The sequence below is a fragment of the Olea europaea genome, chromosome 14 (assembly GCF_002742605.1).
Source record: "Olea europaea var. sylvestris chromosome 14, O_europaea_v1, whole genome shotgun sequence".
In the NCBI taxonomy this organism is placed as follows: domain Eukaryota; kingdom Viridiplantae; phylum Streptophyta; class Magnoliopsida; order Lamiales; family Oleaceae; genus Olea; species Olea europaea.
The window spans coordinates 14,553,930-14,568,422 of record NC_036250.1 but is presented as its reverse complement, the minus strand read 5'-3'; the positions used below and the strand labels follow the sequence as shown (position 1 = coordinate 14,568,422).

The window sequence follows — 14,493 nt, the reverse complement described above, 5'->3', positions numbered from 1 at the left end:
AAGAGGTATAAGTTTTAAAGATGATAATTTTTTTGGTAAAAAAAAGTTCTTAAATACATAAAAATATGAAGTACTCTTGGTACTCAACAACCACTGATCAGCCACCATCCGACGACTTTGAGGTATGTAATGTGGGTAAGAAAATAAATGATCATTCAATTTTTTTGTACAAAATTTACATTTTCTACTTGTCTCCTTACATATTTTACAATATGCATGTTTTTCTCACTAAATTTATAATTTATATCTCAAGTAAAACATGATTCATTTACTGTTATATGCGAGCATGATGTACGTTTTGTTACCATAATAAGAATATGAGCATGATATGTTTACCATGATAGAATTTTACTATAATACATAAAAGATTGACATGGATGATATTATTTTTTTTTCGAATGAGAAGTTTAAGACCAAGTATTTAGAACTCCACGATTAGCCAAACAAAATTTCGAGGATGAAACTCTTTTAAGGAGGGGAGATTGTAATGCCCCAAAAATTTATAGAAACTTTATTTGTACTATATGATATGTTTTTATATTTTGAAAGTTGAGCGGTTAAAGTGCAATATATTAAATTCAATTTTATTCTGGCCAAATAATTAGATTTTGTTAGAACGATATTTAGTATATTAATATGGGACTCGTTCGATAGCTTGTAATTAGTCGTGTGTATTAGGCTCGAGAAAAAGAGCAAAATCAAAGTTATTGAAGTTGAAAGACTTTTTACTTTGATATAATAATGCATTATGTTTAGTTATTAATGAACCTTCCAATGAGCTCTACGTGTTGCATTCTTCGGATTGAAGCAATATTTTAATATAATATTATATTACTTTTTATTAAATTTTACATTCTAATAACGTATGGAGCCACGTATAGGAGTTGTTGGGATTGAGTTAAAGTAGGTTGTTTTATTTGACATGGATAGAAGTTTTGAGTAAATTGGACTTCCACTTTCTATAGGACACTTGTCCTATATTTATCTATTTATGCAACCAATTTCTTTATAGAAAAAGTCAGATTTCCGTTCACTATACTATATAATTTTTATAAACATGACAGCAAACTGAAAATAAAGTTGGAACGTGATTTCGATTTTGCTTTTCGAATTTAATTGATCTAATAAGATAGGGTAACGAGGTGCAGTTACTTTTATCCCGTTTAAATTATTTATTTCATGTTGTTGAGTTATTTTGTTTATGAAAGTTTAAAGATATAATATGATATGTATGTTATGACAATACAGTACCAAAAATATGATATTTATTGAGCTCTTACCGATTTCTAAAGATACGATGCCGGTATGATATTTTTCAAGCATTTAAATATTTTTATTCGGGATTGCACCATGATTTTTCGTGTGCTATTGAGTATTTTCATGTACTCACCCTTTTGTCCCCTACTCACAGGTTAGAACAAGCATTGGTTGGCGGGCGATGAGGTGAAATCGTGATGCCACAAATTATGGAATTTAATAAAAATAAATTCGGAATAACATGACTGTACTTTTATTTTCAGCATTATTTTTAATTTTTATTTCCATGTGAAATTTGTTTTTTAGGAATTGGGACATGTTTCAGTTGATTGTGTTTCATACATGTTTTATTTATTTTATTGATAGAACTAAAAAATTTTCATGTTGGGATGTTTGAATAATTTATTTAATTAAGGAATGAAAATGTTAGTAACGATCTAAATTGTTGAAATTTGGGTCATTACAAAACAGGTTGAGATTTGTTCACTCACACATATAATCGTCTCAGACATTTTGAGATGTGCTGAAATGAGATATAGTGCCCCCGTTTGGCCCCCATTCTTATTCTCATTCTCATTCTTTTTTTTTCTCTCTCTCTCTTTCTCTCTTATTTTCAACAACACAATCTTCCATAAAATAATATTACACACAAATAAAAAACTTTTCATTCTTTTTCAACCACATATTATTCAAAAAAATACTATTCCCACCATTAAAATTTGGCAAGAATGGGGACCAAATGGGGTAATAATCGTATTGTGTACATGATCCAATAGCCTTGATAAGATATCAAGATGAGATTACAACAAGTAATCAGTATGGATATTTTTTTGCTGTCCATTAGACCTATTCTATAGCCAGATAGAGTTCTTGATTGAGATTGTATAGAGGAATAAATATAAGGAGAAATCAGGTAGATATTAAGGGATATCTGAACTATGATCTGTATGGTGTATTTAATTTGTAAGATTAGACATATGTCCTAAAAAATGAAGAAAATATTGTGGCTAGTGTTTCATACCACGTGTGCTTCAATGATCAATAAGAAATGAAAGAATTGATCCCTGCATCTTCATTGTGTGAGTCTCTGAGGCACATATGACCTCACTTATATACTCTTATGACTTTTGACTGTTTTTCAACATTTTTATTTTGGTGATTGCTACTTTTGCATTTTGCCAATAACTTTGGTTGATTAGATTTGACGGAATGTGTCTAGGAAAGCAGCTGAGTTGAATGAAGGGATTCAAATAGGAAATGAAAGCTATTTTATCTAACACCTCAACTTGTATTCACCGGCCGGACAATTGTGTTAATTATTTGAGTTTTGTGACACAATTGTGAATACAGTATAAATGAGAAAGTTGAGTATGTTCTTAAATAAATTGAGGGGTCAGAAGTACTCAATTTGTTGTTACAATATATGTTTAGGGTATAGCGAGAAATATATTTCCTCTTCTAGAGCTACTATATATCCCTAACAGGTGTATAGTGTCGTGTGCTCTTAAATTAACTCGCTGGTCGTATGATCCATTTACTGTATAAATTTGGAGATGTTGAGATTAATATAATTGATATTATAATAGAATTAGGTCAAGCCAATCATGTAGGAGTGGGAGATGTAGAAAGAAAATAGGTCACCCATGTAGGTTGACCCGACTCGATTTGCATGTAAATGAATTTTGGAGGAAGGAGTTGAAAATTGAATTTGAAAATTAATCTCCCCCACCAATAACTCCCATACAACTTCCATTACTCTATCATTATGAAAAGAAAACATAAATATTCGGGTTGAGGGGAATAGAAGAAATATACATGATAAAAAAGGCTTGATTTTGGAAATATTACATCTCAAAATTGGTTCTTGGATTATGATTATAAAATTCCTTCCTTTGTGATCAATTTTCTGACCAGAAGATGAGTACTTGGTGAGTAAATGAGTGGCAAGAAGGCAAGTAATTCAACCAATCGTTTTTTTGGGATTTCAAGTAAGTTTCAATACTCCAAACTCGATTATTAGCATGCAAGCACATTTTACAATATAGATTCAAGTTTTCTTTGATGTGAAAAGTGATAAAACATCGTTTTTGTTTCTCTCTTCCATCTTCTATATTTGCATGCCTGGGACTTTCTTTTGTATATAAAATTCAAAGTTTATATTTGGTAACAGAAACAGAATATAAACTCTCTTGCATTTGTTTATCAAGTTCCCGGTGCTCTAGATGTTGTCGTTAACTGCATAGACGCCAACAAAATTTCAAGATATTCCATTATAATTTGGAGGATATGTTTGGTTTCGCAAGTGCATTCATATTTGATGAGGGATAAATTTATCTTAAGGAAGACAACATAGTAACTTGTCTTGGAATCAAGAAGTTATGTTTTTCAAGTTATTACAAAAGACATTCCACCCACAAATTCCAAGTGTTACAAACCTGATAATGATTATGATTACAATTATGGCTATGACCGTTTATGTTTAGAGGGTTATCAGAAATATCCATAGCTTCCTAATGATTGTCTACGTATGATATTCAGATGCATGTATAATACTTCTTCATCTAATCATCTAGATGATCGTGATTATTGTGTTATTAGAATAAAATAATTTCTTTCATGATTTTCTAGCCAGACTGCAAGTGCACTTGATGACGATGAGTATCGATTTCCAATTTGTTTTTGCAGAAAATGTTGAATGCCAAGATCCAAGTCTCGATAAATGTTAAAAGAAATCTGTGAATGCCATGGGGGTTACGAATGTGTTTGCCTGAAAGATTACCATAGACATGGAACGAAAGATGGACAATGTTGCTTTCATGGTCAATCACTTATTGATGCAAACTAAACCTATTGAAGTCGAATTAGAATCCTTTAATGGCAAGCAATTTGATGGGTATGCAGATGTTGAGGGTAATAGCACTAGACATGATATCACAAGCGATCTATAATTTTGGCAATCTACTGGTAATAACAAATAACTATTGTGATATTAGTGCTTTGATGGTTTTTCAAAGCCTTATTCTGTAACATTATGTGTATATTTGCTTACATTGGACTTGTAAGATTAGTGATATCGTTTTAAGTTAGTTTACGATTTTATCTTCCTTTAGTTTCTCTATCTATAACATAACCATGTAAATTAAGGTTGCATTAAACTATCTAGATTAGCATGTACTTATCATCTGATGAGTTGTATTTTCTTGAAAGTATCTTTGCTAGTTATAGTCTATAAAGTAGTTTTGAAACTATGAGTGGGTAACATTATCTAAATTCCATTCACTTCCTAGAAACGATTTTCTCCACAACTATACTCTTGATCATGTACATTTTGGGTTTAACACTTTCAGCAAAGAGTTGACAGCTTTAATTTGGAATGGATTTCCAAGAATTGGATAAAATGGAAAAAAAAAAATTAGTTTTTACTTTAGACTTGATTTCGACGACTCTGTTCTCTCGTGCAATTTTTTCAAATGATTATTCTTCTTAATTGATGAACACGTCCAAAAGCAGTTGCAAGTTTTTCTAGCTTTATTGAACCATGTATGAAATTTTTTCTTCTCTCTCAAGTATTGAGCAGAGGATTATTTTGTTCAACTTGAGAGTTTGGGTTGGGTAGAGAGGCGGAGGAGATGAGATTTTTGGGGTTTTGTAGGCAATAAGGTAGCAAAGTCACATAGAAGAAACAACCGAAAGGTCTCATCAAAAAGGGGGCTAAAGTGTTAAAACCATTTGTATGTATTATAATACCTCAAAGAGCACAAATATATACAATACACTTTAGGTCAAGTATATGGGTTGGACCCTAAATGCAATAATCAGTCAAAATTTTTTAGTCGGTTACCATATGTGTGTTATTGTGTTTTCCATGTTAAATAATCTCAACAATAAGTTCCAAACTAACTATATGATTTTAATCCGATCCGACAAATTCTTCATCACCCCGAATATATTGTGTATCAAAATACCTAATAAACCTTTACCTTAATGCCAAATGCACCTGCAAAAGAGAAAAAAAAATCTAGTTTAGTAGTCGTACAACATGATTTCAAATAAAATTAAAACATCACATACTTTTACAAATGTTTAGAAAGTGCATGTGAACTTCTAAACTTTACTAACGGGAAGTGCCTTAGTGCTCATATTTGTAGGGTTATAATTTGAATGTGCTTTCTCAAGTTTTATCAAATTTTGAGACACTACATCTCTAATAAAATGCAACCTAATATCAATATGTTTAATGCATTAATGAAACATATGGTTGTTACATAGATGAATAGCAAATAACTATCGAAGTATACAATCACATTGTCACTTAAAATACCTAGTTCATAAAGTAAGCCTCTAAAGCTTTTGTGGCAGCAATATACTCAAATTTAATGGTAGATATAACAACTATATGTTGAAGTTGAGAGTTCCAACCACACAAGAGTTACACAAAGTAAACACATAAGAGAAAGTACGTTTCTTATTATCTTTATCATCACGATAGTAACTATTTGTGAAACCTCTAAGTTTCATACCCTCATTAGCATATTAGGTACCCTTCATGTCTCTAAGTAACCACTCTAATGCTTTATGATATTTAGGACTAGGATTAGACATATACATGCTTAAAACACTTACAGTGAAAGCTAAATCTGGTCTAGTACAAACAATAAGGTACATGACGGAACTAATGATATTTGAATAAGGAATATTATTCATAAATTCTCTTTCTTCATCATTAGCAAATGATTTTTCTTTTGATAAAATAAAATGGTTTCCAAGAGGTACAGAAGCAAGTTTGTAATCAAGCATGCCAAATTTCTTCAAAACTTTAAGCATGTAAGGAGTTTGATGCACATATGGGCAAGAATTAGACTTATCCCCATTAACCTCTATATCAAGGATCCTCCTAGCATGTCCTAGGTCTTTTCACGTCAAATTATTTTCCTAAATCCATTTTAGTCTTGTTTACCACCTTCTTGTTAGGTCCAATTAACAACATGTCGTCCATATAAAGTAACTAATATACACACTCTTTATTAGTGCTATAGTGCAGGTAATACAAGTAATGGTCAAACTCACTCCTCTTAAAGCCAATAGACAACATATAAAAATCAAACTTTTTATACCATTGACGTGAAGACTATTTTATCACATAAAGAAATTTCTTTAAAAAGCACACATTCTCAAGTTTAGACTTACTTTCAAAACCTTTGGGTTGATTCATAAAAAAACTTTTTAGCAAAGTCACCATATAAAAAAGTAGTTTTAACATCAAATAATTCAAGTTCTCAGTTATAATAAGCAACAAAAACAAGCATGATCCTAATAGTGGTATACTTAACAATTGCAAAAAGATCTCATTATAATCGATCCCTTCCTTCTGTGTGCACCCCTTGACTACTAGCATAGCCTTGTGTCTCACGGGCTCACTCTTAGTGGTTCTCTCCTTAATCTTATAAACCCTTTTGCATTCAACTACGAATTTATCCTTAGGTCTAAAAACTAAATCTCAAGTTTATTTCTTAGTAAGAGTGCTCATCTTTTCTCTCATGGCACCTAGCCACTTCTCATAGGTATTAGGCTCGTTATTAACTAGTTCTTGATAACTGTATAGGCTACAATATAGTTAGACATCCCTTAAGGTTCTCTATATAGTCTCCTCTTGCTATCTCTAGCTAATTGATAATTAGTTAGAGGGTTTTAGTCGATAGGGTTATCCTTAACAACTTCTTCATCATCTTCTAACTTTGTGTCCTGTCGATTTTGTGTGTTACACTCCATCTCTCTTAAGATGATCGGGATGTGAATACTCATGAGCTCCACCTTAATAGGGAATTCTTTCCTAACAGTTTCTTACTGTTCTTCACTTTTTTTACAAAGCATCCCATACTCGTTAAAAGTTACATCGCGACTTATGATTATTCTCATGCCCTTCTAGCTTCTATCTAATAATATACATTCCTTAACTTCCTTAGGGTAGCCAAGGAAGACACATTTCTTACCTCTAGGTTCTAATTTTTCCTCAATTTGATAAGAAAAAGTAGCACAACCAAAGATCTTAAGCATAGAATAATCATCACATTTATTGTACCAAATCTCGTATGGAGTTTCACCATTTAAAGCTGCACTAGGAGTCATATGAGTCAGATAACATGCGGCTATAATAGCTTCACCCCAAAAAGAGTTACGAGCACCAGAACTTAACATCACACATCTAACTTTATCAAGCAAGGTACAATTCATCCTTTTAGCAACCCTATTTTACTAGGGGGTGTGAGGTATAGTGCTATGTCTAGTGATGCTTGATTCATTGTACAAATTATCAAATTTAGCATCGCAAAACTTGAGACCATTATCATACGCAAATATTTCACTTTCTTACCAGTCTGATTCTCCATCTTAACTTTTCAATTTTTAAGATAATGAAAGTTTTAGATTTATCTTTAGGCAAATAAAAGCACACACAACTGGAGAAATAATCGATAATAAATAGAAAATATTTATTACCACCAAAAGTGGGAGGGATTGCTCCCTAAACCACACAAATCAGCATGAATGTATTCTAACAGTATAGATGTCTTGTATATGCTTACAAATGACATCATACGATGTTTAACAAAATGGCATGTTAGACACCTGATCCTTACCAAACATACCTTTGTCATTAGAAAACTCAAGTCCTTTAACATTAACGTAAGCTAACCTATTGTGCCACTTCGGGATCAGTGTCAGTGATAGTGGAATTTAAACCATCCATTACTTCAGCATATTTGATGTAAATACCATTGTTTCTAGTAGCCTCAAAGGCTATAATTGCTCCCTTAAAAACATTTTTAGCACTCCATCATCGAGAACACAAGTGAAACATGTATGCTCCAACTTTCCCACGAAAATTAAATTCCTACCCATATGTGGAATATACTTGAACGTCTTTTATTGTGTGCACAAAATCAATATCAAAACTGTGCACAAAACCATTGTCAAATCTGGCAGTTACACTATCCACGCCCGTGATCTTATATGCAACTCCACCCCATGCAATTGTATGTCCATGATCTTATTTATGCAAATGATCAAACTACAATTTATTTGATATAACATGAAAAGAAGTATCGGAGTCATGAATCCACTCATGTATATGGAAGTTAGTAGACTGGTTTATTTCAACTGGTTCGGTATGTAAGAGCATGTAAACCTCACCAGGTTTATGTCTCTCGAGAACAACGTTAGCCCCACTGGTCTCACCACTTCTTTGATCTCTCAACGTTTTTCTTTTCTTTTTGACAATCAATTATGAAATGTCCTTGTTTCTCACGACCGTAACATTTCCTTCATATTAGCCTTTCCCTTTAACTTAGATCCTCCTCTCCACTTTTCTTGCCATCACTCTTTTGTCCCTCCCCATCTTTAAACTGAATCCTACCCCTTGTTTGTTGAATATCTCCTATTTTTCTCTCATTTTCCTCTCCTTAGTCTTACTGAATCGACGACTATATTGGATGTAAGGGGCCGTCCTTTCATATTTGATTGCATTCTTGACGTCCTCATAGTTATTAGGAATTACATTCCAAAGAATAATATATTTATATTCATCAGAAATCTTTTTACCACAATTTGTAATATCTTGAACCAATTTATAGAAAATGTCGACATTGTCATATAAATCTTTTGAGGGATCAGATTTGAAATTGAAAAATATTCAAGTAAGAAAAGTTTGTTGGCGTGGACTGAATCAAATAAAGTTCCTCAAGCTTTTTTCAAAGTTTTTCGACGGTGTCATATTTGCTAACTTTTTGCAAAACCGTATCAGATAAGCACAAAATAATAGAGGTATAAGCAAGTTCATCAAACTAATTTTTCTAATCCTCAATCACAGTTGTAGGAAAAGAATTATCAATGGCTTTCAGCGAAGGGAACGACCAATCAGAGGAGGCCAAGTGGTACGACCACTTAACATATAGCAGCTTTGTAAAAAATATAGAATGGTCCCTAGATAATCATACTAACGATAATCACGTTTCTTCACATTAAAAAAAAATAATAAAAATGTTTAGGGTTAAAACATTATAAAAAGACTTGAACTCAAACTTTTGATTAAGGAGACAAATGTCTAGGGTTAAAACAATATAAAAGACTTGAACTCAAACTTTTGATTAAGGTGGTGACAAACGTTTTAGAGTTAAAACACTATAAAAAGACTTGAACTCAAACTTTTGATTAAGAATTAGTATTCACGTTTTCCAAGATAATAATCAACCTTTCACACTGCAAGAGTACCATTTGGAGACCTTATCTGGCTTCCACTAACATATAATTCATGAAGAAAAGTTGCGAAAAGAAATTAAATAAAGAATTAATTCTACTTTGTACCATGCATGTTTTTCCCGAGAAAGAGAAATTGAAAAAGTATACTCTTCAAATATTATGGTGTTAAGAATATATTTGTTAAGACGAGTATATTTGTTACGTAATACTAAATGTTGGCCTTTTGCTTTGAGGTGTGTTGTCCTCCTGAACTCAAGTTTAATACGTAGGATTCAACATTAGTATAGATAAAATCGTAGTCTTTTTCAAGCTGTCAATTTCATTTTATCGAAAAGGAGAACACATTTTATGGTCTTAAAGTTGGCTTTTTAAAAAAGCAGAATGAATAGCATGCCTGGTTACTTTTTAGTCAAGATGATACGTTCATTGACTTAGCCAAAGACTTATAAAAGGCCTGCATGACACACAATTTTCCAAAAAAATTAAAAAAATTAAAAATTAAAAATAATTTGACATCGTTTCAATTACATATTTTTCAATAAAATAATACTATACGTAAATTCAAAAATTTTCTTTATTTTTTAACCACACATTTTCATCAATATACCATTTAAAAATGTATTCTTATGAAAATAATGTAGTTCAAACAAGGGCTATAAAAGAAATCATCTTCCAAGTATGTGTTTGTACAATGCTTAGATTGTAATTCACAATCTAGGAAAAAGAATTATAATTAAATTCACCATGGGATTGCATATGCATTTGCTGCGAGCCCACTTTTTTCTAGTAATACTGCTTATTTTTGCCACAAAATCGGTTTCTATACAAACAAATTTCCCAATAGCAAAGCCCAACTGCACGGATCGTTGTGGAGATGTAAGCATTCCCTTCCCTTTTGGAACAAGGGAAGGATGTTACCTTAGTAAAACATTCTTAGTCACTTGTAATCACACCCACTATGATCCTCCTAAACCATTCTTGAGACACTCAAACATAGAAATCACAAACATATCCCTGGACGGTCAATTGACTGTGTTGCAGTTCATAGCGAAAGAATGTTATAATAGGAATGGCACCGAAGCACTCTCTATCGACCCCTATATACGGTTCAAAGAATTCACAGTCAATAATACCGCAAATAAGTTCACTGTTGTAGGTTGCGATACTTATGCTTTCGTATCTGGGAGCCGGAATAACAAGAGTGATTACGAGACAGGGTGCACTTCCCAGTGTGCCAGCAAGGATGATCTGGAGGACGGGTCATGTTCCGGTGTAGGCTGTTGCCATTCGTCTATCCCAAAAGGGGTATGGAAAGTTAAGTTGACATTGAAAAGCTATTCTAATTTCACAGAGAGCTATGATAATGACACCACTACCGTCTGGGACGTCGATAATTGCAGCTACGCATTTCTTGCTGAGGAAAGTGCATTCACTTTTTCTCCAAATAGTCTTTCAATTCTGAGGAATGTAGAGGAGCTTCCCATGGTGGTTGACTGGGCAATTGACAGAGGAACATGTGAGGAGTCTCAAAAGAACACGTCGAGCTATGCCTGTAAAAGCACGAATTCCAGTTGTAAAGGAACCGATAATGGGTATCGTTGTTATTGTTCAGAGGGTTATGAAGGGAATCCATACCTCATTGATGGTTGTAAAGGTATTAAAGTTTGATTACCTGTGTATTATCTAGAAATACATCATGAATTGTTTGGCCACGTGTCTTTTAAGATTTTAAATTCAATTTTTCTTTCCTTTGAGATTGGGAGTCCTAAGTAGTAGCGATTTTTAAAGCTATTCAACCTCTGCTTAGAAGTTTATTATACACCAATTTTGAAAGTTTTTAAAAAGAATAAAATTAAATATATGTCCCGTAGTAAAATTTTCAATTTATAATTTCTTGTATAAATTTTTTTTTACTCATAAGTGATTTTACTCATAGGTAATTTTTTTTATATATATAAGTTAATATCTAACTTAAAACTTAAAATTTTAAGTTAGCATATTTACTTATAAGTAAAATTTATAATTATAAGCTAATTTTATACTTTTTATATAATTTTAGGTGGAACTTTTTTACTTATAAGTAACTTTATATTTAATAAGTGAATTTTTATCTTATTAGTAGTACTTTTATTTTAAAAGCAATTTTTTTACATGAAAATAATTTTTTATTTGTAAGGTAATATTTCTTATTTTCTAAGTAATATTTTACTTATGAGTATTGTTTTAACTAAAATGTAACTTTTTGCTTATAAATAATTTTTTAGTTAATATTTTTTATTTACAAGTCAATTTTGAAGAAAATATATTGGTTGAAAATGATTTTTTTCTAGAGTTTAAAATTAGAAGAGAATACGAAAACGGCCAAAACCCGCTAATTTGATGGGTTGAGAAAATCGATCAAAATTATATTACACTAGTTTTAGGTGGTTTTTAAACCTTTTAAAATCTGTATCCAAAAAAACTAGCAAGCACCAACTTTTCCAACCGCTCGTAAATGGTGCCACCAAACCATATTGTTGTGCCAAAGGAGTATTGCTTTTGGTATTGAAGTTTCATTTATATTAAATTGTCTAAACCGATGAACAATTATCTAGCTTGCCTACATCATTAACATGTGTACCTTTTACTCTCTAGCTCATTTGTTTAATAAAGGGAAAGGATTGACACTAACCTAAAATTTCAATTGCAGGGATTTCTCTGGGAATTACGGTTTTTATACTTGTTGTCTGCTGGTTGTACTCAATGCTTAATAGAAGAAAGTTGAACACAATGAAGCAAAAATTCTTTCTTCAAAATGGTGGCTTATTGTTGCAAGAAAAACTCACCCAAAGACAGCAGTCACCAGTTATGGCAAAGATATTTACTTCAGCCGAACTCAAGAAGGCAACGGACAACTTCCACGATAGTAGAATTGTTGGTCAGGGAGGCTATGGCACTGTATACAAAGGCTTGTTAACAGATAATCGACTAGTTGCCATCAAGAAGTCCAAAGAAGTTGATCCACATCAAGTTGAGCAATTTATCAATGAGGTGATCGTTCTTTCCCAGATCAACCACAGAAATGTTGTCAAGCTCCTTGGTTGTTGTTTAGAAACACAAGTTCCTCTGCTGGTCTATGAATATATAGAAAATGGAACCCTATTTGAACACATACACAGTAAAACAAAGGCGCGTTCTCTTTCTTGGGACATGCGATTAAGAGTTGCTGCAGAAGCTGCTGGAGTGCTTGCGTATTTGCACTCTGCAGCTTCCCCTCCAATCATACACAGAGACATCAAATCAACAAATATTCTTTTAGACATTAGTTTCACTGCAAAAGTGTCTGATTTTGGAGCATCAAGATTGGTTCCACTGGATCAAACTCAATTATCGACAATAGTGCAAGGAACCTTAGGATACTTAGACCCTGAATACATTCAAACGAACCAATTGACTCAGAAAAGTGATGTTTATAGTTTTGGAGTAGTCCTCGTTGAGCTACTAACAGGAAAAAAGGCATTAAGCTACGACAGACCAGTAGAGGAGAGAAGTTTAGCCAACTATTTCCTTTTAGCACTAGAGCGAAGCTGCTTATTCCAAGTTCTTGATGACAATATTATATGCGGAGGAAACAGTGACGAGTTAACATCGGTTGCTATGCTTGCAAAAATATGCTTACATGTTAAAGGGGAGGATAGACCTAGTATGAAGGAAGTAGCTAAGGAACTTGAAGGTCTGAGATTAGCAGGAAAACACTCGTGGAACCAAACAGAACCCAATGAAGCAGAGTCAGAATCCCTGCTTTCTGGGAAAATGAACGCCTTTGCAATTGCAAATGGTGATGGTAGTAGTAGCACAGCTATTGGATATGATAACAGCAGGGATCATATTATTTTACCTATGGGTGGTGGGAGATGATCTGTAGCATTAGAATCAGTATGAGTAAGGTTATATAGAACTGGCAAGGTTAGCATTACTGTTGTTGAGTTATTTTATGAATTCATCTTTTGTTAGGTTCTTAATCTATAAAATAAGGATGTGGATTGAGGTTATACTGAACTTGTAAGATTAGCAATATTATTGTTGAATTGGTATATGACTTCTTATATGGTTATGATCTAATAGATCTTATTTTATTGACAGTATTCCTTGTTAATTAGTTTCTAGTATAAGCATTTACTGTTTTTGAAATTATGAGAAGGTATTACAGCAAGGAGACAATAGCTCTCATTTGGCATGGACTTTCTTAGAATTGGCCAAAAACCATTTTCTTTTTATTCCAGACTTGATTTCGACAAGTGGAAACTTTTCAACCTTATTATTCTCTGAACAATGTTTGTAACCAATTGATAGTGCCTAAATACTTTTTCTCTCTCGTTATTTGTAAAATAAAGAAGCATCCAAACATGGTCGATATTGAACTAAAAATTCTTCTAATTTCTTCCTAATCATATTGAATGAACCATGGTCCCCTATGGTTTAGTGTAACCAGCTGTACTGTTATCTTGGAGTCCAACTCAATCCATAGTTCCTTTATCCCCTTGCAAGACACAATTTTAATCCGCAAAGAAAGTTGCAAACTTCTGCCTCAGTGCTTGTCCCCATTCCATAGCTTAAATGATTGCTTTAGATAAAAATGATGCTCTTAAGGGTACCGAGAGAGAGAGAGAGAAGGATAGAAAGTAAACAAGAGAAAAAGAAAAAGTGAGGAAACCTAAACCTTAATGTTTCAAATAATTTAATATTAAAAAAAATGTAAATTTATATTAATTGATAAAGAAAGACTTTATTAATGTCTAGAAGAGCAAAATAATGTTTGTGTTTATCAATAATTTTGGGTGTACATTATTCAAAATCAACCATACTTATGCTATCGTACAGGGGCAAAGGATGAACCGGAATTACCAGACTGTGCACTATCATGTGTGAGAACGAGAAAATTTTTGTAATACGTTAAAAAAAAATGTCGAACTTGTCAAACAAAAAAAAAAAAAAAAAAAAAAA

The 14,493-nt window shown here is 32.5% G+C and overlaps 1 protein-coding gene across 1 annotated transcript; it reads left to right on the top strand.

The window, feature by feature from the left end:
• Nucleotides 1-10,194: 10,194 nt before the first annotated feature.
• LOC111409553 (putative wall-associated receptor kinase-like 16) lies at nucleotides 10,195-13,597 on the top strand. The gene is made up of 3 exons (XM_023039593.1): nucleotides 10,195-11,172; nucleotides 11,976-12,051; nucleotides 12,200-13,597. The coding sequence occupies exons 1-3, from the start codon at nucleotides 10,255-10,257 to the stop codon at nucleotides 13,405-13,407; spliced, it is 2,202 nt and encodes a 733-aa protein (XP_022895361.1). The 5' UTR covers nucleotides 10,195-10,254; the 3' UTR covers nucleotides 13,408-13,597.
• The last annotated feature ends 896 nt before the right edge of the window (nucleotides 13,598-14,493 follow it).